The following is a 24965-nucleotide window of genomic DNA, read 5'->3' as shown; positions in this document are numbered from 1 at the left end:
TTTCATGCATCTAAACTTCATTCGGTCATTCCCATAAATCTTGACGGTGCATTCACGTGTTCAACCCTCAGACAGTAAATCTGACGTGAGGTCGTCTCCCTTTTGACTGTTCTTCAACCTTTGGTGTTACTACTCATACGAGTACATTCCATTATTAGTCAACAGGGCCCTACAGAGAAACTGCGGGCTCCAGGAGAAATAAGGAGGGGCCCTTCAATTTTCAGTCGTGATTTTAATTCGTTCATAATTATGTGGGCCCTTGAAATTGAAACGGGCCCTGTGACAATTCCCCCTTCACCCTCTCTGGTTGGGCCTGCTACTCGACATGAATTCAAAATACATAGTTCTGGTTCAGTTGCAGAGGTAATTTTGGAAAATTATGCTTTTCAGAAATTACATGTATTTTCAGCTTCAAATATCAAATTACGTGAAACTAAAAAAAAATATTGACTCAGAAGTCAGAACTTGGAAGTGATGAAATTGTACGGTTTCGGTCTAAAAAGTTGATTGCGCAATTTTTTTTCTTCCGGTGTAGTGGGGGGGGGTCTTTGATATCAATCATAATTCTGCCATCATTTTTGGAAAATGAAATATTCACAGTCACACTCAAGGGTTGATTTTAAAAATTGCCTTCACATAAAATCAGTTTCTTGATGAAACTGAGCGAAGAGCGAAGAAGTTATTCTGGACTTGAGTTGCTGTATGAAGTTGAACTGTGTTATTGTAAGTAGAGTACCTAAATATCACAGACGCCGGATGGCATGACTATCATTGTTCATCAAAAAATGATGAAGTGTTGAGACTGTTGTCCATCAATTATTTTGTAAAAGCAGTAAAGTACAATTACTTGACGTCCATGCTTCGGTTTATTCATGCGTTTGGGGGGTGGTAGACTGGACAGTAATGACAATTCTATTGTTATTTACATCTTATACAAATTTGAAATGACTCTCTCAAGTGTGCGGAAAACCCTCATCTACTCCTCCTGTGATTTTGTCTAGATTCTACTACTAATTTGTACGATTTGATAACCCCTGTTGAAATTCAGCAACCCTTTTTCATGCATCCTTGAATCTTGCTGGTGCGTGCTGCCGACATCTAATCCACGTTTTAAAAATAACGATTGTTTGCTCGTTTTTTTTGAAAATTTTCCATTTACAAAAAGCTGAACAATGAAAAATTAAAAATACCTGCGTTTCTTTAGCGAGTTATATGCCGATGCCGGTATTTTGATGTGCAACTGAGCGCTCATTTTTAATGATTTTCCTTATCAAGTCACCAGTATACTTGGCTTACAAGCTTGTGTACCTATAGTTGTACTGTACTGGAATACTGGAATGATTTCTAACATTTTGTGGTGGGTGTTGAATTGACGAAGCATGAACAACATTACATATCACTTTGCCAAGTCTAGGTAATTTCTCTCTCGCAGTCGCAGATGTTTACTTTCTCTTTTTGATTTAAAAGCTGTTTGTTTTCGTTATGAAAATTTTCAATAATTACTATACTACTCGCTGTTTAAATCGATTTGAAAAGGAAGCCTTTTCGGAAAAATCTTGCGGGTTTTGTGTTTTTACCAAAAAAAAAAAAATGCTTCGCTATTCTATTCCGTCATGTGATGTAATAAAAAAGCGTTCATGTGTGACTTTGAGACGTGTGTGTTTCGCTTTGATGATCAAATCGAAGCGTTTATTTGTTCAAGAATTAGAAGTAGGTGGTGAGCGGAATAAACACGTAAGACTAAGCGGCGTTAACCAGTTACTCTATTGCTCCTTGAATTTAGCATCCTTTAATTAATTATCAACTTGTTGTGTGCGAGTAAAAGTTGTATTACATTCGTTATAATTTTGTTTTTGACGTTAGGAATATTTAGTCCATGATTTTTTTTCCTCTCAATCCTCAGTATTGGCGAATTTGACTGCGAGTATAGGGACAAAGATCCATGCAGTGAATCAAATACGTAATGATGTTTTGTCATCATTTCCAATATAATATAGCATTAATAATCAGTAAATATATACGCATAATTTCCTAAAAATAGGCCTCAGTCCATTTCTATATCATCTCATGGAGCTTATAGCTGGCCTGTGAGCTAAATGGTACAGCATTCAAGGTTTTTTATAGCAATAATCAGCACGTAAAGTGTATCGCCGACTAAGTATCGTTTGGTAATAAAGTTCACCTTGACAGAAGAGCGCAAAGAGCAACCAAACACGATGACACATCCGTGGTAAACATTCGCAGTGTATTGGTTTAAGCTAACCATCGAGTGCAACAAATAAGCGTGTGTTTTCGTAGAGTTATTTTATTACCTCTTTAGCCATTTTTTATTGCAATTTGAAACGACCTCTAATAAGAGTGATAATTTCTTTTCGAGGAAAATTTTGTCACGAAATTAGTCGATTAGAGGAACTATTCTGAAATCATATGTCAAGTATTCTTCCTTGAACCATCGTTATCTCGAGAAAAAGTAAAGAAACTGTATTAAAGCGATGAAATGTCTAGAAATTTGTACATTAGTGCCTTCATGCCTTCAACAATGAAAAAATGAGACATGTTTTCTCCCGGTGGTGTAAGCAATAAGCATATACCCCCCGCCCCTCAGTTCCCCAGAAAAAATAAAATATAATTATTCATCGGGGATTTATAAATTTTACACCAGGCTTAAAAACATTCTCAAGTGAAATAATGCAACTTACCCAAGAGGAATATTCAAGTGACGTGAATCCGCACTTCATTGTGTGCATACTTATTTAAAATCTTTTTAACCGAACAAGAAGAGATACTGAGATTAATAGATAATTTTGCTATGAAATAAAATTAGTGTACTAGGAAATCCTCATTGGTTTGAGATTATTCACGACAATGCACTCGCGAAAAAAAACGAATCAAAGCTGCACTGTGAAAGGTACTAAAAAACACACTGCTTTGAATTCCAGAATCCATCAGCATGGCTTAGCATTCAACATGCATAAGTGAGTGTCCCTGTCCCACGTCACAAGTTTTATCAAAAATTAGATAAAAATTCGTCGTTTTTTATTCCATTTTATAGAATTTTGATATTATTTGAAATGGTATTCGGATATCTCGAGCAGGAATGCGCATTTATCTCAGTTATCTCAATAATTCAACTAACGGATTTTTTATTCTCGGATGACGAATTCAAAAGTGGTATTTATTCGCAGAACGAGATTAAAATTTGTATTTTTTTTTTGTTTTGAAAAAATATTTTAAAACATTTGTTTATAAATTATCGATTTTACTTGCTTTTTTCTCATTGAAATGAAATATACACCTACTCGAATCGGTTACGTAAGTCGTGGCTAGAATACCTTTTTTCCAAATGGTAATGCAGTATTGGGGTCAAGCCAATACCTATAGAACTTCCTACGTTTTAATCTTGTTTTAGCCAATTAGCGCTATTATATTTGCTTTGAGATATCCGATGGTTAAAAATACCTACTTTTGTGGCTCGCAACTTTAGACTTTGGAAAACACTTTTGCGAAATTTTTCCTCCTAAAATAATTTTCTGTGCAAAAAAATCTATAACTACGTAATACATTATGTTGATGATTATCGCGTGTTTCCAGCGTTCTTCCAAAGTTCATCTGTACGTTTTCGAGTTTAATTTGTTAAAATGAAGTTGTTAGTAAAATTTATGGTTTAAGCATTTACAAAATAGCGAGAAAATGACCAAGTTGAGAGATACATGCACGTAAGCGTGTGATACATATTTATCAAATGCAATTTTATAGACAACATTGTCCCACCATGTTTTGACGCTAATAGAAATAGCTGTAATCATTTTAATCATAGATAGTAGGTAGTTACATTCATTTTGCGTAAAATTGTAATCAAGCTTTATAATATCTAACGTAAGTTGAGCTGAATTTTTCATTAGAGGGATTAATTTTTCAAGTAATAAAATTTTTTCCCTTCCGTATTCTGTATGAAAAAGATGAGATTCTTTGATATCTTTATAAATTTTTATCGTACATAGAGGATTGAATGGCTCATGTAACAGAGTTTTACTCACGCCACTTACCACCAAGAATTTAGAGGTCCTAAAAGTATCATTTTTCATGAATTCCCTTCATAATATTGTATCTTGAAAATTCCTAAAAGAAGGTCAAGGTGACGAATCCCATTTTAAAACTTGTTCGTATTATTGACATAACAGTTTTTTAAACCGAATGTGAAATTACAGGGATAGATATTATTTGAATCTGATTCTCAAGTGGTTTTTCGTTCCATTTTTTTTCCAAACAAAATGGAAATTTTACGCCAAAATCCAAAATCCTTTTTGAATTCTACTGAGCGGTTAAAAATTTACAATTCGTTTAATTTTTGGGTAAATTCACACTTTTGAAAAAAAATTTCCTTCTCATCAAAATATATTTCTCATTCGAAAGATCATTTCTGAAACTGGAAAGATGAGTGGTTTCAATTTTTTGGTCATTTTGCCAATTTTGAAAACCGGAAAAAATGAAGTATTTGGCTATTTTTCTCGATTTTTTGAAATTGGCAGTAAGTATAATAAACAAAAAATTGAAACAACTGCTTTCCAAAATATTTCCCCGTTTCAGAAATGATTCTTTCGATGTTTTGGCTTAATTAATGCGAAATATTTTATGAGAAAAATTTCAAAACACGAATTTACCCAAAAGTAAAAGCGATTTGAAAAATGTTGACCGCTCAGTAGAACCCTATAAATGGTATTGGACTTTTATGGCAATGACGCAGAATCTCAACTTGCGAAATTTTTCCTCTTTGAGGACGCATAATCTTCCCTTTCGAGAAACATTTGAAGCTATGATTTTTTCTAGATAACTTTCAACCCAAAATGAATGTACTGTTTACTAAAAAATAATTCTGCGTCATTATATTCCTACGTGAAATTTTAATCATCAGATTTTTTATTAATCCAACGATCAAACTTCAATTTTATTCAGATGATTATATTTTGTACAATTGTACATAGAATTTAAATTATTATGGATTGTTATTTATATACTTGATGTCAAAAGGAAAATGTTCGATTATGATTTCTTTCTACAAAACCGAATGAATCAGCTTATAAGACGTTGGGCAGAATTGTTTTGTTCAATCGATGATTTATAGATACGAAACTTTTAATTACACTTACTAAGATTCAATTTTAATTTATTCACGTGGGTTGACAAAATGAAAACGAAAGGTACAGGAAGAGAAATCGAAAGCCATCGAACAGATGAGTGGTAGGATATGAGGAAAAATACAAATTCAGTGGCGCCCAGAGGTTGCAAAAGTGGTATTGCAGAAATTTCGTGAGGGCCCCAAAATTTTTTTCAGGAGGGCCTCCATTTTTTCAGAAAAAGCCTAATGATTGCCATGGGTATACTTAATTGTGCAATTTTTTATGGGAAATTTGGATGAGTTGTATCTTGTCTAAAACTATCTCCTAAATTCAAATTTCTCAATTTCCATTCTTTTTTAGAGCCCTGTATTGATTTGGTTACGTTTATTAAATTTCTGAAGTTGAATTTCCATTCTTGAAAATTTTTGAAATAATTGTGTACAAAGCAGAACTTGAATTTGCGAGGGCAAAGTGATGAAAAAATTGATTATTCTAAAAGTAAAATAACTGATGCAAAAAGTTGATTTTTGTAGCTTCAACATTTAAAAATTTCAACAATAGTTTACAGGAAATTACAATGTGTTCAAAAACAGAAATAGGTAAAGGCCCGAGCGAAGCGAGGGCAAAAGCTTTCGAAAATTGATAATTTTTAAAGTAAAACAACATCATTTTCAACGTGAGAAGTTACATTCTATACCTCCAACTTTGGTCGGAGAAAAGAACAGGAAAATGATGATTCGAAACGTGAATACCTAACATCATTCTTGGATATTCTTGATAATGCAAAAAAACTGGTTTTCATGATTAAGCATTTTTAGTTTTTAGGAAATTATAATATTCTTAAAAATATGAATAAGGCCCGAGCGAGGTGAGGACTAAAGCTCTCGAAAATTCACAATTTTTTTCTGAGGACATAATTTTTACATTTTTATAAAGAATAAATTTTTAATTTTCGGCGAAAAATAGGACATTTTTTGGCATTTTATCGAAATTTGGGACTTTCTGGAAGTTCTGATTGAAATATGTACATTGGATTTTTTTTTGGAAAATTCCAAGTATAAAACAACATTACTTTTGATGTGAGAAGTGAATATTTCTTCTCTCAAACTTTGGTCAAAGAAAGGAAAAAAACGATCTGGCCCGAGCGAAGCGAGGCAAAAGCCTTCGAAAATTAATAATTCAAGAAGTAAAAATCTATGGTTTTTGGTCATTCTTAGATTTTTTCAGCATACACGACTTATTTCCAACCCTCCCAACTTTGCCCAAAAATTTCCAAGCTTTTATCAACAACTTTCTGTCTTCAGGGACGCGCAGAGAAAATCTGTGATTCGAAATGAGAGTATAGGACAAGTCATGCTATTCGGGAGGGTGAGGGTGCATCGTTCTTTTGCCAACAAAAAATTGTAATTTTGACGCAATATTCAATTTGAGTATTATGAGTATTTCTGGAATTTTTCTGCTTAATTTTCATATTCTTACTATTATTGAAAGCAGTATCATAAATGACCCAAGCGAAGCAAGGACAAAGTTTTGAAAAGTTTGTGATTTGAAAAGTAGAACATCATCAATTTTAATGAAAAAATTCGTTTTTTTTTTATTTCAACATTTTTCAAATTCATTCATACACTTGGGTTTCTTGAAATTGTAATTCTGCAGAAAAGAACCAAATTCGCCCGAGCGAAGCGAGGGCAAATACTATGGAGAATTTGTAGTTCGAAAAGTTGAACAACATCAATTTTGATGCAAGCATTCAGTTTTTTTGATCTCTTCTTTTTCTAAATTTTATCAATGGTTTCTTGAAATTTTAAACGTAAAAAGGAGAATCAAATTGACCCGAGTGAAACCATGGCAAAAGCTTTTCAAAATTTATACTTTCAAGAAGAAAAACAGCAGTAATTTTGAAGTGAAAAGTCAGTTTTTCCATCACTGGAATTTTGGAAAGTTTGAACGAAAATACATTCCAAGCACAATAATGAACAATTTCAAAAATAGAAAAAACAAATGAGCCCGAGCAAAGCGAGGGCAAAAGCTTTTGAAAAAAATAAGAATTTTGAGGATAGATTGCCTGGTGGTTTAGTCAGTAAATCAACAATTTTGCCGGAAAATTCCAAATTTTCCACAGATCATCAAAAGTGGTCAATTTTAAATTTTCAAAAGTCACAAAATCAGTATCAAACGCGTTACCGACGACATGCCTACTTGGTTCACAAAAATTTACAGAGAAATCGCAAAAATTAGGGCCTGAAGGATCCATTTTTTTAATCTTGATTTACTATGCATTAAAAATTCATAGCTCAAAAGGGGCCTCTTTTCACTAGAGGGCGCATTATCCACCCAGAGAACTCATTTCTTTTGGGGCTCACTTGAGCATATAGCATCAGCGAACTCTGTTGAACACATAGGCAAATACTCAACGAATAAAATATGTAGGTAATTATGTAGATGTACATATGAAATGAATAATGTTGTATTGTTGCATTAATAATGGTACTGTACGACACTCATTGTGTTGTGGTTATTTCTTTTTTTTTTTGTTCTAAATATATTTTTTGTCTACCAAACTTTAACATGAGGGGCCTCAAATTCTACTGGGGGCCCCAACATTGCAAGGGCCCCTATTGCAGCCGCAATAGCGCAATACCTACGTGGGCGCCACTGAATACAATTATTGTATTGTTGTCAGGAGGGGCTGGGTGAGTGCATCGTCTGTTTTAATGCGATTGACGGATTTTCCGAGCATATGTACAGCAATAATCGTTGGAAGCTATCGAGTATGACTCATTATCAATGTAAACGAATAAGATAATAAATTCTGCGGATCAGTCGAACGTATAACGCGAATAAAACGTAACTTGAATTTACGTAATGAAGTGAAAAATAGGGGTACCTAAAAAGGGTGAACGGTTTGATCTTCTTTCCGAAAAGTGAATACGAGATAGCACAATTTATTGTGTTTGAACATTTGAATTCTGAATAAACGTGGTAGTAATTCCATCCATCTGACTCGATTTTTACCATTCACTAACCGTAATACAAGTCTTTTTTTTTCAATAAAAATTCTGAGCAATGAAAATGATATGTTTTTAAATGTAACCGAACGTTTTATATGTAAATCCATAATACCCTAAGTACCTTTTTTTTTGTCAATGATTTACTCATTAGGTAAATATGGGTACAAAAATTACGACTCAGTCACATAATGAAGGCCGGAGGGGAAGGGAGGAAGAATCTTTCAATCGTATGTGTATATTTTCAAACGAAACTTGACCGCCATTGATCAATTTGATTCTCTAAAAATATTTTTGAAGTATGTTACGAAAGATATTTTATAAATAGGTAACATTAAACTATGTAAGTAACAACAACGATCTATTTTGATATATCGTGCTTGGAATAAAACCTCAAGCTGTCGTTATTCGTTCGAAGTAACAATGATTCCATAATCATACGGTCTAGTCGTATAGTTACAATGTTAAAATTAATGGGATTATTTCCACTTATCATATGAGATGGTGTATGAATTGAATAATAAAATTGGCATTCGATCAAACTTCTTCGATATGCCTATACTTATTCGTATATTATACTCGTACTTTTGAACGTTGAACTTTTTTATAATGAGTTTCGCGAGCATGTGTAATTTTTCTTAAATGGGGCACTAACTTGATTCTCGAATTAAAAGCTACGTACAGTTACTTCCTGCTAAACTCTTAATTTTTTTATCGTAAGAAATGTAATCTCATCAATAGCATTTTTACCGGAAACTTCCGTTCTCACCATTGAAATAAAGTCTTAAGAGTCAGTGTTGTAGGCTGTAGGTGTGACCTGGACCTGTGTTTTGTTTTGTCCAACACAACGTTTGAATTGAAATGTTGAACGAGGTCATTTCTTTTTAATCTGATGAGTGGATGGGGCGGAGGCTTAAGTAATACGATCGTTTATTGAATATTCTAATCGAAATAAATCTGTACAAGATTGAGATGACCCCGTTACGTTTTTTTTTTGAAATGTTCACGCGTATAAACAACACAGAAATTTTTTTTTTGAAATTAGGTATTTGAAAAAAATTTATTTGATAGCCTTCGAAGTGCATTTCAATCATTAATCATCTCGATTTAATTATCATCTCGAATAAAAAACAACTGCACAAACGGAAAATATCCCGCTGAAAATAATGCAAGAATTTTGTTTTCCTCTGTGCGATTATAATAATATTTTAATTTACGTAAAATCCGTTATAAAGTTCCAACGTGTGCGTGGCAACCGGTTTCTTGTAACAAGAAGTCAACGTATATCACACTGTGCGTACGTAAACTTACTGTATACTTGAGTATTTCCTCCTTGTGCGAAATATGCACACGTATGTAAGTTATACACGGTGAAGTCATTTGAAATATCTTTATATCGAAATAAATTACGAATAGCTCACGAATATGTAATAAGGAATGGTGGAGTAAGAAACCTCTATTTACTCCAAGTACATACATACTATCTAATTTTCAAGGCTTTTCGGCGAAAAAAAAAATATTTCAAAATTATTTTTAGATTAGTTGCTTCGACAACGAGATTGTCATCGAGTGTAGGTGGTATAGTTTGTCATTTTAATTGGGTTTATAGCGTAGAATTTTTTTGTTTTAAATGATATGCACAGCTTAAGATTACGAAATGTTTTTTTATCAACGTAATGATACTACATATACGTGTTCGTATGTATCTCATCATACGTAAACGTATAATGCAGAATGACTGTTGTCACATCGCTGCCTGTGGGGGTAAAATACACACCTACCTACATATCACTTAATCGAATATTGTGATAATTCATTTTAAAATACGTCGTAAGCTCGATGATGAATAAGGACACGTGACACGTTATATTCATGTCAATAATCCCTGTTGTGATGTGATATTCTAAAAATATAATATATCCAAGAACCCCATCAAAATTCATTTTCTTCGATAGAATAAAGTTTACTACTAAGTTTTGGCATGAAAATAATACATATCATGCTATTTAAAACAGAAAAATATTGTAATTCGTTATTTTTTTTATGTGACAATTGAGCATATATGTAGGAGGATGAAGTATGGTGAAATCGCCTTTTACATAGAGCGAAAGAGGCGAAACTCCGGCAGTAAGTAGTTACTATCAAGATACTCGTACTTTGATTGCCAAAATTTCAGACCTTAAAATTAAGAGGTTCTTAAGTTTATACTCCTATGCTATTTTTGACTAAAAATTCCAGAAGTATTTTGCAAACTGAGTCAAGTTATTGTTTTTTTTTTCATTGACGAAGAGTTTGTTTGTTTTTCCATTTACTCGCCTATTTGGTTTTTTTTTCAACGTCATGGTTAAAGTTGACACATGAAGTTTGAACTTGTCTGATAAGACGTATAGCTAATATAGATTATTTAATGGGAGGCATGGGAATGGTTTCTGAGTAAAAAAGTTAAAAAGAGGATTAATTTCTTGATTTTGTGATGCAACATCGATACAATGCAATGAGAGGTAGTTGTTGGAGTTAAGGGTCCTGAACAAAAAATTGGTAATTTTAATTTGTTTTCGCAGTTTACATCAACTGAAAATGAAACATGAAAAATTCTTACCTTGACAAACATGATTTTGTGTTGGCAACGAAACTTTTGAAAAAATAATGAAGAGACACATTATCATGAAAATCTCGATCTTTTTTGTTTCCCTCTCCCTCTCAATTTATAAAGACCATGATTTCGTGGTCGATTCAAACCCCATCGTCTTCGGGATGAATTTCGAAAAGTTGTAAATTTTCACTCAATCACAATGTAAGTACCTATTTTTAGCTATCCGTGTTATTGTTCAATTTGAATGGAATTCCTGATTTTTTTATCGAAAATTTTCCTATTGACGGTGAGATCAAAGTTATATTTTATAGGATGGGAAAATCGTGAGATATTTTCAATTTTTTCATTTGAAAAAATCCGTTTAAAAAGTTTTTTTCCCATGCATGTGGAAAACTGAAAACATTTCTAAAATTGTAACAAAGTACAGTTTTTCAAATAATTTCCTCAAATGATAATTTTTTATTTTTTAGTTGAAAAAATAAATAAATTGGAGAAATTAGGGGGGGGGGATATTCTTATGTGTTGACTCCTTTCGCGCTGATTAACTGACCAAGGTAGAAAATCTCCTCTGAAATTTACTCTTCGAAAAAACGTTAAAATAAAATATAATCACGTTTTCATGATTTTAACGAAATAAAATCTCAGAATTTGGCCCAAAAAAGCTCAATTTTGAAAGTTACTGGTAAAATCGAGTGAAAAATTATCGAGCTCTTGCTAGTGTGTTCCAAATGTAAATTCTTCAATTTATTTGAAAAAATATGCTTAATCGCCTTTTTCAGGTGTGCCCAAAGTGGGGGGCTCTAAAAAAATGGGTTCAAAATTACGAATATACAGGGAGCTTAATTCAACTTTTTCATCTAGATTATTGAATATATGCCTCAAAACGTTACGTTTGGCGCAAATCGCAGGTTTCCAGCTATCCAGGGGTTCCCAAAAAATCCAAATTACAAAAAATTAGAAGTTTGGATTTTTGAGCCCGAGGGTCGAAAATGGAAAAATTGCCTCGTATAATGTTTGACGGGTTCAAACAGATATTTTATGTTGAAAAAGTTTTTGAAAATAATACTCAGTGGTTCCAAAAATTATTTTTTTATTCGCAACTTTGGGGACCCCTGGAGCCCAAAAAATGGTCATTTTGGGTTAACTAACCACGGATTTGTACATATTTGGGGCATTCATTACAACATTTTAAGAGTTGTTCAGTCGATAACTGTCTGGTGCCAAAAAATGTCCTTATCGATACTCCTCCTTTGAAAAAAAAAAAGTTGAACAGAATCTGGCAGCGAATGATTCATTTGTACCTACCAGATAAATGATGATGAATAAGTATTCCCTTGAATTCAAATTTGGAAAAAAAAAAGTTGAACCGAATCGGGCAGCGAATGATTCATTTGTACCTACCTGATAAAAGATAATAAATAATAATTATGGATCATTGATCATTGATGATTCAAATGAGTTTTAAAGTCATGATGCAATCATTGATACGTGACAGAAATTTTATCTAATTATACAAAGGTCAGATTTTTATTTAAGATGAAAATAATTCATATCGAGTACCTTACCTATTCACTAAACTTCATTTTATAATCAAACTTGAAACCTGACCCCCTTCCTTTCCGCCAAAAAATAGAAAATAGCTAAAAACATACTCACCCAAAAAGAGCATCGATTTTTTTTCGCTGATGACAGCATTTTGAGAAAATTATATTACGCGTTGGGCCCACTCGCGATATTCGAATTGAAAATTGAAACGAGTAAAAATCAAAGCCCAATAATCCAATCAGTTAGGTATATGACACAAAATATATCTGATTGTGAGTATTATTCGCTATACGCGCATACGAAATTAAGAACTGAGTCAACATACACGAGACGTTTACAGCATCACTTGGATAACTGGAATGATAATTTATCCAGCGAGAGAATTCTCCTAAAATCGAAGTGGTCTAGATTTAGGGATGATTTTGAAAACGAGGGACAAAATTAACTATAAAGAAGCAGACGCAGTCAGCAGATAGAATAGAATAGCAGATGTAGGTAACACGTAAAGTTGTTTAGTAGCTATATTGCTCATTGGTGCGTGTGGCACTAGCGGTCATAAAAATGAATTAAAATTGGTTACCTTTGCAAAGACCCAAAAAATGATCGTAAATTGGAATTTTCACTCTATTCTTTTATTTTGGTAGTTAGGTACATGAGATTTTGAAATTGTTTGGCTGAGTTAGGGTGCTACGATGTTGAATATAAGCAAATCAAGATAGGTAAACTGATATAAATGATAAGATGTCTGAAAGTGATGTTTGGCTCATGTCGATATTTTTATTGCTTTTTGTAGCGGTTTGGTTGTGATTTACTGCTACACTTTGTACATGTATTGTACCTATGAATGCAATTTAGGCAACTATTGTTCGTAATTGTAAAATCAACGTGCCCAAGTTTTAAGTTTTTATGGTCGATTTCTAATAATACTTTAGCTTAGTAGTTTATAATAAAAGATGTAAAAATGCCATGGTAGGTAGTAGGTACCTATTACTGTCTGATTTTTTTTTCCCAATGTTACCTAAAGGTAATAGCAAAATTGTATCGTGCGTTAATGACATATAATTGAATAAACGTAATAGGTATTACAGGTACTAAATGTAGAAAATTGAGTAAAAAATGCAATCTAATAGTTGAATTTTACTGCCTTTGAATCCTTTTAGGCAGAAAGTACCTGGGTGTAGTACGAGCATGTAAATGCCTAACCAGTACCTACTTTCATTTTTCATCGACACTTATTAAGCTTCTGTTACTGAAATGTTAGGGTCTATAGGTAGGTACATTACCTCACAATACGATGTTACTCGTACTGTACTATCTACTCAGTTCAAGTTATTATTAAAACGAAAATTAATTATCTATCGATTGAGCGGGTGTGAGTTGTGGTTCGTTGTTTAGAGCAGATGTTTGCTTATGGATGATCTTATCCGCCTTAATATTAAAAAATACAGTAATGATTATTGAAACAAACAGTAAACACGTACGTTAATACTTATCAGAAAAATTGGTTCATACCAGCAATGTTAGTATGGTATTTTGCTTCTAGATAATGATAAAAAAAATTAAAAAATACGAATTTAGCACTGTCTTATTAATCGAATATCACGAACACGTATCACAGTACTGACTGAATAGCAATCTATGTATCTTTTTTTCGTTAATCTATAGTGTTGAAATGATACCCTTAAATTGTTAACAATTCCTAAAAAGTGCCAACTGTCGAATCCATTATTAACTTTATTTTTTTTATTATAACGATTATTTCTCATTTGTCATCAATTTTTGGCTACGATTGCTGTAGAAAATGCTGACGAATCCAGATTAAAATCTGTTTGGTATAAATTAGTTATATTATTTGAAGAATTTGAACAACGGTGGACTGAATATGATGGCATATAGGCTGGATAAGGTGTTGTCGTCCTGAAAATATTGCCGAAGTATTCTTTTTTTTTTGTCAAAAGTAGCGAAAATTCTCACTTTCTGCCTAAATTGTCCAAGTCTCATTTTTTTTTTGCCAAAATCCGTTTAAAATTATGCTTTTTTTTGTAAAAAATTCCAAAAAGTCTCATTCTTTTTCAAATATTGCCAAAAAATCTTAATTACCAAAAAGTCCTACGTTTTTCTAAAATTGTGCCTATACAAGTTTCAATCAAGTTCCATTTTTAGATCGAATTGCAAAAATTCAAGTACTCACCTTTACCTTACAATTAAGAAGTGAATTGATAATTCTCGATTCAAATAAAGCACTGTCTACACAAATACACTGGATTCAAAAATTATAAGAAGGTAGGTAGATACATAATTCTTGATTTGAAATGAAACACTATAACACAAAAGCGCTACACAAATCCGCTGTATGCAAAAATATTAAATTGAACTGAAGCTTACGTTACAACCATCTCTTTATAAATACCAAATTCAGACTACATTTCATCACCTATCTCAAACCCTCACCTTAAGCACCCACTAAAAATTGAAAGAGACATTTGACATTTCAGTCAATGAAAATTCGAACTCTTTTTTCAAATCTAAGGGCACCCGTTGTTAACAGGAAATGATACCACAAACTGAATGATTAACTAAGAATTTTTTTTTGCCTGCACCTGCTGTGAGATTATGAAGGCGCCTGTCGTTACCAGAAAATTTTACCATACGATGAGACATGAATACTGGGCAACCTACTGTTAACTGGATAGTTTGAATGGAATTTGATAAAATTGAAATACGTAAAATCTATCCTTTGAGTAAAAAAAAAAAATGGGAGAAAAATTTAAGATTACCCGAGAAAAGAGACGTCAAAAGCTGCTCGTTGAAAGCTATTCAGGGGATTATTTTTTGCAAGTCTGTATTTTAAAAACCCTCCCTTCCTGGGGAAAGTGTTATATTTCAATACCACGTGGCGTGGCTATATCTATTGAAAATTGAACGTAGGTATTAACAAAGGGTGAAAAACCTGCCAGAATTAGAGATGACATCGATAAATTGAGATATATTTTCTATCACGAACGGAACCGAACAATTTCATCGCATTACAACCCCTTCAAATAATCGTAACATTTTTCGGTTTTTACATGAAATAGAAATTACGCGTAGCACGTAATGAAGAAAAAAACCGTGCTTTTATTAAAGTCCCTCATGTCGTTGTAATCAAACAGGGGTGGTTCCTCATATTTCAACATACGCAGTTAATAAACCGAATAGAGTATAAAATATTGTCGATTGGTTATACACAAACGTATAGGTTCCATTCACCTTTGATGATTATTCGAAAGCTTGGTGTTGGTTGTATAGCAAAACCTTATCAAAATTTCAATCGTCAAAAAAAATATATTAAAGTCAATATTAATCAAATGTCGTCCATGTACGAAAATAGAAAAGGAAAAATTACTTCATCGAGCGTCAACGTGTCGATGGTAACAATTGATAAAATGATATACATATTTTTCGTGTGTACAAATAATTTGGGAAAGGTTTTGGGGGGTGTCGAATGATTCCGAAGCGAGCTTTGAGCTTTTTGTTACAGAGTTTTCGAATTACTTAAATTTCTATCCAGCTATCAATCAACGACGTTTCGACCTAAGTACGTCCTTAGCTAGGTATTCAATGATAATAATTGTATAAATGAATCGTCGCACACGTGTTGGTTTATTTCTATGGTAACGTAAATATTAAAAATTTTGACCATATTGAAAATATGAATGACTCGCAAAGCTTTTGGTAATCATTTCTGTCGCAAATATTCAAGTTCGCAAATCCGATCAATTCGCATAAGAAGATTTTCACAATAGGTATAGGTAGGTAGAGGTACCTCTTATGCTACTTACTCGTAAATATACTACAAGAGGAATATATGTACACGTCGCATTTTTCAAAGCATATGATGAAATTTTGTGCCATTCGATTTTTACAGTGTGTAAAATTTTTATTGGTTTATTTTTACGACTGCATTCAAATTGGTTTAAATTTGGACCAAGTTTATGGGTGTAATAGTATGTCCGTAACTCCGTGTAGAATATTGCAATAGGTTGTTTTTGTTGATCTTTCACAATTGTAAACATTTTATCAAAATTTAGAAATTAATTTATACATACTTGGTAGATTTTGAAATTTGAATTTGGTAGGTTTTGTATTTTCTGATTGTCAGAAACTGAATGGAATAATTAATCAACTTTTTAAGATATTTTTCGAGCTACCCTATCGTGTCCTTGGATAACGTCGTAAAAAGTTGATTAATTGTTGGCTCGAAAACCGCAATTCTGCGAAAAATACGAAAGTTCACGAACTCGCTAATTTTCCTGGAGATAGTCGTTGGTCTTGGTGATCTCACGATGTATTATTTTAATTGCCATTAACCCTCCAAATAATGTATGTATATGTATCTACCTAATGTTGACGTACTTATTCGATTTACTTTTCCTTTTTAAGAAAAAAACAACAACAACACAATTCTCTGTCCCAACTGTCCCAAGTTTAGGTACGTTACAATTTTCACTTTCTTTTTTTTTTTTAAATGTGATTCGATGATGACTGATGAGAATACGTAGGTATTTAATTTTTTCACCTTCATGATTCATGAAGCAATGAGGAAAACACAGCTCCTCGAGAAGGTATTATGTGTGTGTAATTATAGAATTATTGTCTCGAATTATTCGGTGAATTTTCACTTATGTAACGACGACTATCGTATTCATAAATTTACCAGATTAATACGGATTAAGATAATTTTGGTAATTGCGTTCGTTAATGCAACGTTTAGAGAAAACACGTGTTCATCTGATTTATGTTTACTTGTAAAAATTACGAGATTTATTGCTTCTTTTTTCTAGACTTTCTGGCAAATCGCGGTGATTAGGGTTGTAACGTTGTAGATTTGTCGAGTCATCAGGAAAATAACAACCACATACCACATGTGTTTATGTGAACATGAACATGCGGACCCAGATTCAGATACTAAACATTCGCGATGAATTTAAAAAGAACTGTATAATTTATTGTGACAAGACTATAGAGACTGTGTTAAAATATAATAATTTTTATCATTGATACAATTAACTCGTAATTGACTGAAGAACATTTTTTCATGTAGATTGATCTAAATTTATTTATTAGAAATCCTGAAAAAATTGTCAGGTATTGCTACTCTATTGAAGTTTTTCGATTTTCCAAAGTGTTTGATTTTCTGATTGAATTTCATAATAAAATTTCAAAATTCTTAACTTGCTTTTAATATGTACTACATACCTACCTATCTTTTTGCAAAATTTTATAAAGATACAATGTACAATGAGTGATATTTTCGTAACTCGGTTTGCTTAATTACAGTTTTTCTTCATTTTACGAGCAATAATTTTATCTATTTGTGTGGTGTTTATATTTACTCCGAGCAAATTGGTTACGCAGAGTACCTCTACCTACCTATTGCGATAAAACAGCTAGGTATTACCTGAACCTAAATATACCAGCTGTAATAATTCCCGTGTATGATAGCAAATTCGAAATGGATGATTTTTTTTCGACTTCTCACCTCAATAATCTACATGTTTGATTATTTTACTTTACCTATAACATTTTTGAAAATTGTCTCGCCTGAATGATCGAGTAAGTTTGAAATTGAAATGTTTGGGTGAAATTTGGCGTCATTCGAGTGGGGGAAGGGTTCTAGTTTCCTGAAAAACGTCGTGGCACCTATGCTTTTTTCATTTGGGCACATCTGTTGTAAACGAATTCGTTAAAAATCGTCCCTGCTATAAGTACGTAGATCATTTATCTGCTTCATTTTTAGATAGATGTTTACATTATCTTCTCGCTGATCGCTCGCGCTCGATAATAGGAAGGTAGATTAGACAGGTACAAAATAAACTGCAAAGTGCAGACCAGTGTTTTTCTCCCTCGTTAACGTTTAACGAAAAATAATTTATCCAATTAGTGAGATAAACTATTTTCAACGATTTAGGGTTATTTTATTTTGCTCGCAATCAAGCCACCGAATTCATCGAAAATCACATTATCTCTGTATAATTCAATGATGAGATATTATTACGTCGCGTTTAGCAGAAGATAAGAAAATCTTATCATTCGTCTGTCGATGAAATTGATCGATCAAATTAGGACTAAATTTAATTACGAAATGATAAATTAGTGGTTTGGATTTTATGATCAATATTTAGATCTGAAAAACATCACGTGTTGTAATAATCTTCCCAATTTCCTCGATTCGTTCAAATCAAACGTACAAATTACAAAACACGTAGCGATGCTACTCGTATAATGAATTTCATATTGCACAGATCTAACATTTACTTTCCGATGGATTAGACCAACATTCAATATTTTTCTTTCTTTCAAGTGGTCTTATTGTTTCGTCAACGATGACACATCATCCGATAAAAAAAATAATGCAATGACGTCATTCAATAAATAAATTAGTCAGTTTAATTCACAGATTTTAAGTGGGAACTTCATATTAGGTATCACATCATGTCATCATAATTTTGTAAAATCTGTTTTTTTTTTCAAAGAAAATTTTACTGAAACAGAACAGATGGCTGACCTCCTACGAGTACGCCAGTGATTGAAAAAACACTCGAACTTAGGTATTTGAAAAATATCGTTGGGATGTCTGATTATGAAAAATCGATTTTATTCAAAATTTCGCATTGGTCACTTTTAGTTTTGTAGTTTTTTTCCTTTCTCTCCTCCCCAAATAAATCTAGAAAAAGCTTAGCTACACGTACGTAAGATATTACCTATTTCAATCCTTAATAACATACCACTGCCAATAAACTCTTCGAATTCTTGATGCACATGCACATGATGAAACGAACACGAAAAATCCGAAAATTGCTGCAAAGTTTCTCGCATGTATACGTTTTCGATCACTAAAACAAGTAAAAACCAAAATAATTTCATCTTCGATCTCAATCTTTTTCGTTTCTTTTTCTCACCACCCCCAAATACGCATTTGCCAAAACTGTAACTTCTGATTGGCCCACCCCTTCTGTTCGAAATAGCCTTACATTTCGATTGGTTTTGTTTTTTTATTTTTCATTTTAGGTTCTGTTTTTTTAAGCCTGTAGCTTCCAAACCATCCTATTGTCCAGGAGAAAGTGGAGTCGGCACCTTTTACTTGTCAAAAAAAACCAGTGTATTGTGTACTTTTTTTCATTTGAAAGGGAACCTTTTACGTCAGGTCAAAAAATACGTTTCGCGTAAGATGTTTTACAACCAGATGTCTTACTTTTTCGTTTATTTATTATTATTATCATTTTTTTTAATCTTTTGATTTAGTGCTAACTCCCGAATGACTGTTTTGGAATTACTTAGGACTTTTTAGCGATGTTTTTTTCCTGTTTTTCAACAAAAAAAAAAAGAAAGAAAGAAAAAGATCGTGATCCCCTTTTCCAGGTCCTCCGGACCTTGTTTTATTATTTTTTATTTTGTTTTATTAAGAACAAGAAAAATTCAAAGTTGTAAAAAAATGGATAGTTTTTTGCGACGAAAACTGACAGCATGTCGCAACAAAATCTCGTACATCAGAAAGATGACATATTTGACACGAAAGTTTCTGTCTCTGCAATCTAGGGTCACTGAAGGATAGAAGCAAAATATGTACTGGAAAATGAAAACTTATGGAATTAAACTTTCACGCAAATTGCGTTAGAGAACCGACTTTTCAGTTCATTTTGTACGACCCCTCAACAATTTTAAAAAATTTATATTTTTGTAAAAATCATTACAATAGGTGAAAGTTGATTTAAAAAACTTCAATAATACATATATAAATAGGTCTTAACCCTCCTTCCCATAAGTTTAGAAATTCAAACAAATCAACGACATGAAATTTCACACAGAATTATTTTGCATTTTGGATGCCCAAATCAGGTGTCACTTCATAATTTTAATTCAAATTGAAATAAATACCTCTGCCGGAATGTATTGGTGTAAGTAAAGTAAAACTAGAATATTTAATTCAAGTGTAAGCGAGGTGAATGAAGTTGTAAAGTCGCGTTTTCTTCCGTCACCTTGGCCTTGTCACGCTCAAAATTGAGATAATTACTATATTTACAGATGTACATCGTACAATTATTCTTGGCATGAAGAGGGAATTAACTTCGCAATGTAGTTTAGTGAACACTAAACGCGAGCTTGTCGTTATAAAAACAATTCAAATTCTGTACATCCGCCTTTTTTCGATGAGGTTAGGTTCATGATTGATAATGATACAGGGTGTTTTATATTTTGAGAAAGTTTACTTACTCTGATCAAATACTTTGTATTGGGCTGAAAATTAATTACCTTATTAAAAGATGAAACAGAAAATTATCGATGTCAATGCAATTTATGAATTAATGAAAAAAATTGCTCGGTATCAAAAAATTTTCAAAGCTTGAGTAATAATCCAGCCTTTCCAGTGTGGAATTGAGATCCTATGAAATTTTGAATAAATATCTAACAAACATAAAATAACTGCAAGCATTTGATACAATTACTACATATTTTGTGTGAATATGGATGACATCCATCAACTTGAGAATTTCTCACTCATCTGCTCGTTCATGTACTCGTATATTATTTACTTTGAATTCAGTATTATTATGTGAATGTAATGCACGTAATACCGAAGCGTTTCATATTAAACTGTTCCGCTTAAATTGATGTTACAGAATGACCTTGAATGTTTCTTCCCTTTTTTTTTTCATTTTGTGACCAAATTGTTTATTTAACTTGGTGATATTGATGATTTTTTTTTTCTTTTTAGTGTCTTGGTTTTGCTATGGTACTGTTTGGAGCACTGGATAGTCCGATTCCAAACGAGTTAAACGACTTGAAAGATGTTGTGAAGGAAATATCCTTGACTTCGAAGGTTCTAATTGTGGCTGGAGCGGTCGTTTTTGTGGTGGCATTTTTCGGATGCTGGGGAGCCGTTTCAGATAGCTCTTGCATGTTATTTTTGGTGAGTATCTTATTTTGCATCATCTAGGTGTCGGTATGTGATGTACCTACTTTGAACATGATTATTATTGTTTTAACGTAATTGAATTTATATTAAAGTCAAATGATTCACACATTTGTTATCACTTATCAGTAACATAATGTGGTTGAAAGTCAACTCATAAAATTACCCATGTTTCATTAGTAATACCTAAAAAAATTACTGTTTCTTTTTCTTCTCCTAAGTTGGAAGAAAAATCATTCGAGAAAAGAATTCTGCTTTTTTGAAGAATTAGGAAAAAATTATAGCTCTTGATAGGTAATCGCTTCATTTTGGCTAAAAAATTGAAATCCTGAAAATTTCAGCTTGTCTTTTCAACGTTTTTGATCCGAGAAATCGAAAATTTGGAAAATGTGTGTGAAGTGAGCATTATAGGAATATTTTCAACCACTTAGATGTCCATTCCTGAATTTTGAGGGTTCATTTGGGAGAATTAAAAAATAGAAGGAATAAATTTCATCTATATTTTGAGAATCAGAATTTCAGTAATTTTTACATCGACTTCTCTGGACACCAAAACCAAAAAGCGAAACTCAGTTCAGAAAATGATTTTCATTTAACAGCTACTCATATTTTTGAAAGAATTGAAAATTTGTTTGTAAAAAGTGGTTGGCATTTTTTTTTTGCCTGGGAGGCTAGAATTTTGGAAAATCAGTTTTTATTCATGTTCAAAGATTCCATTACCACGTTAATCTGTTGTGTTTCACAATAGGCCCTTCTTGAGGTCAAAGTTCCCTCATTTAAATTTACTCTAGATCATAATATAAATCAGTGTACATGAAGGTATGTACATTTGAATTAACAAAATGACCATATTTTATGATCTTTTCGTGTATTTTGATTCCAGTACGCCTTATTTTTGATGATACTGGTCCTCGCAGAAGCAGCTATTGGTGTCTATACCTATCTTCATAAAGATAACATTAAAGACACGTTGAAACCGCCATTGACTAGATGGATTCAAGAGTATGATCGTCAAGAAAATGCCAAGCACATCATTGATACTGTACAATCGAAAGTAAGCAGAATATTGAAATAATATCTAAATCATTTCTTCGATAAAAGTTATTCAAACTAAAAATAATTTTTGTCCAGTGGCATTGCTGTGGCGTAGAAAGTTACCGTGATTGGGATACTCGTGCCAATGCAATCCCATCATCCTGCTGTAAGGATCAAAGTCAGACAAGCGTTTCTTGCGCACCGTCCAACGCGTATCAAGAAGGATGTTTGAATAAGGGAGAAAGAGTGGTGAAAGAAAAATTCAAAACTTATCTCTACGTTGTTGCTGGCGTTATTGGAATCGAAGTAAGTCTTACCATCAGAACAGGTTTTTGTTGTGTCGAAATGTTGAGTGTGGCCTTTGAAAGTTCAATGGTCTTATCCATCTTGAATTTTTTCCTTCATGGGTGAGTGATAGTGAGATTTTAGAGATACCTAATAAATCGTTTTCCAGTTATCTCCTTCGGTGGAAAATTTTCCAAATTTTCATCAAAATTTTGAAATATCTGTTTTTTGAAAGTCATATAATTTTTATAAACAATACTTTCAGAGTGGAAAAAAACTGTCAACTGTCCTAATTTCGGACACTTTTTTAGAATGTTCGTATTTATGCTCTTATGGAACATTATCTGGAGAACAATGTTTGAGTATCAAGTTTTAAATTTTAAGCGATTTTCCTTATTTTATACGAATTTGAAAATGTCCGAAATAAGGTCCCTTAGGTCACCTTTTTTTCTATACAAAAAAGGTGAAAATTATGAGATGTGCGAGTAGTAAAATTATTTACACTATAAAATATGTATTTTCTAGCTGATCAAAGCTCAAGTAAAAATGTTTGAAATCCGGGAAAAAATTCTAAATGAAATTTCCGAATTAGTGAATTAGATCTCGAAACATAACTTTTTGTTACTGGGCTCAGAAGCTTGAATGTGCAGCATTTAAAAAAGTCGCGTAAGTGGCCAATTGCATCGAGGTGTAAGCTCATGATCCAAGGTATCAAAAAAGTGTTCGTTTTCACTTTCATGTATGATTCTCCATCAACAAAATTGAAAAAACTGTTAATGTCTGAAATAACCCCCATGTCTAAAATTAGGACAGTTGACGGCATCTAAAAAAATTATCGAGAATTCTCAGCAAAAAATATTTACCTACTTGTTTGAAAAAAACCGCGAGCCATTGAAAAATATCAATTTGTTTTAAATAAGGAAATTGAAGCTGAAATGAAAAATATAAATTTTGAAAAAATATACCTACCTATTTATAAAATAGGTATCTCGATCGGTAACACGTTTCTGGAAGACAGAAAAAGTAAAGAAACTTGTAGAAATAATAATTAGGTACCCATAAATGATGTGTTGAGATTGAAAATTTCATACCTCCTGATGCAAAATCGAAAAAAATCTCAGATCATATTATACAAGTACTTGCAAGTACTCATATATAATACCTATGGGTATCCGAACGGTGAATCTGTGTTGTTTTCAACTTGCATGTCATCTTTGTCGTGGTTCTTCGGCTCGTATTATTGGTATTAGATTTAGCCGTGGGCCAAACAATTGTATTTTTTCGCTATACGAGTACATGGAACCGGTATGTTCACCTTTCTTTTCGATGGTCGATGATACTCGTGGTTAATTTCACTAGGTGTAGTTGGATGTAGTTAGTTATAAATACTGTAGTCGCTGGTCGCATAATCGTCCATACTCAAGCGAAAAACATCAACCAGTTTTAAATTTCTTTCATTTTCACGTGTACTTGTACCTATAGAGATCCCTACTCCCTAGTATGGGTTCCTATAGCAACTTTGAATTTTGCTATTTTAAACTAATATTTCGTTGTTTTTTTTTCACAGGTTATCGCAATTCTTTTCTCCTTGATAGCACGTAACTCGATACTGAATGATCAAAGGAGAAGTTTCGCTTGATTGAAACACTCACCCGCCTGTTGAAGAATGTTTTTGTTTTTTTATTTTTTCGCTGTATATATGTTCCCATATGTTTTAAAATAATTTTAAAATCTCATAATTCTTTTCTTTTCCTCTATTTTCATTATTTTAGAAATTGTTATTTTGAGATTGTTTTCCAATTTTTTTTTATTTTTTTTTGAATTATGTTTTGGCATTTACGTAGTGTCTAATTATTATTATTCTATTATGATATTGTTTACTCGTCAATTGCTTCTTTTTTTTTTTGTTGCGAACGAGTTGATGGTAAAATGATGTGGATTAACGGTTGCTTTACTTTACTTATGCTCGATAAATGAAACGACTTGTTTTAAATCTGTAATCGTTCGTGAGATTTCAAACATCACGCCGAGTCGCATTTAAAAAATGCGCGATGAGCACCAAAAAATTAGTTATTTCTTATGTTAGAATTATTTACTTATACAGTTTGATATTATCATTAGTTTTTTTAAAACCATTTTAACAGCTGGACATGATTTTTCATGTTTTCAGTGAGTTATTTTACTTGGGTTTCATTCGTGTTATTTGAGGTTATTATTTTCTATTATTAAATACATATGTTAATGTTTAAAGTTATTATTTTTGATAAAGCACTTTTCACATTTTGCTAAATTTTTTACTTTATGATAATTTTTATCAAATTTTTATACCATTGTTCAGTTGTATTCATTAGGCTAAGTGGATGTCGATGTTCAGTCATCAGAAGTTATTGTAATGTTTTGAACCAGAAAATAAAATGAAATATCCACGA

The 24965-nt window shown here is 32.4% G+C and overlaps 2 protein-coding genes across 2 annotated transcripts in view; one reads left to right on the top strand and one right to left on the bottom strand.

Moving 5' to 3' along the window:
* The window catches only part of LOC135831646 (uncharacterized), a 19292-nt gene extending 16436 nt beyond the window's left edge, over positions 1 to 2856 (bottom strand). The window contains exon 1 of the mRNA XM_065344293.1: positions 2700 to 2856. The gene's annotated coding sequence lies outside the window, so the exon portion shown is untranslated. The remainder of the gene's footprint in view (positions 1 to 2699) is intronic.
* The window catches only part of LOC135831649 (tetraspanin-9-like), a 25690-nt gene extending 725 nt beyond the window's left edge, over positions 1 to 24965 (top strand). The window contains exons 2-5 of the mRNA XM_065344298.1: positions 21019 to 21213; positions 22100 to 22270; positions 22348 to 22557; positions 24104 to 24965. Coding sequence (XP_065200370.1) covers positions 21019 to 21213; positions 22100 to 22270; positions 22348 to 22557; positions 24104 to 24175 — 648 coding nt within the window. The 3' untranslated portion in view covers positions 24176 to 24965. The remainder of the gene's footprint in view (positions 1 to 21018; positions 21214 to 22099; positions 22271 to 22347; positions 22558 to 24103) is intronic.

Source organism: Planococcus citri, chromosome 1 (genome assembly GCF_950023065.1).
Source record: "Planococcus citri chromosome 1, ihPlaCitr1.1, whole genome shotgun sequence".
NCBI lineage: Eukaryota > Metazoa > Arthropoda > Insecta > Hemiptera > Pseudococcidae > Planococcus > Planococcus citri.
This window is presented reverse-complemented; position numbering and strand designations above follow the sequence as displayed.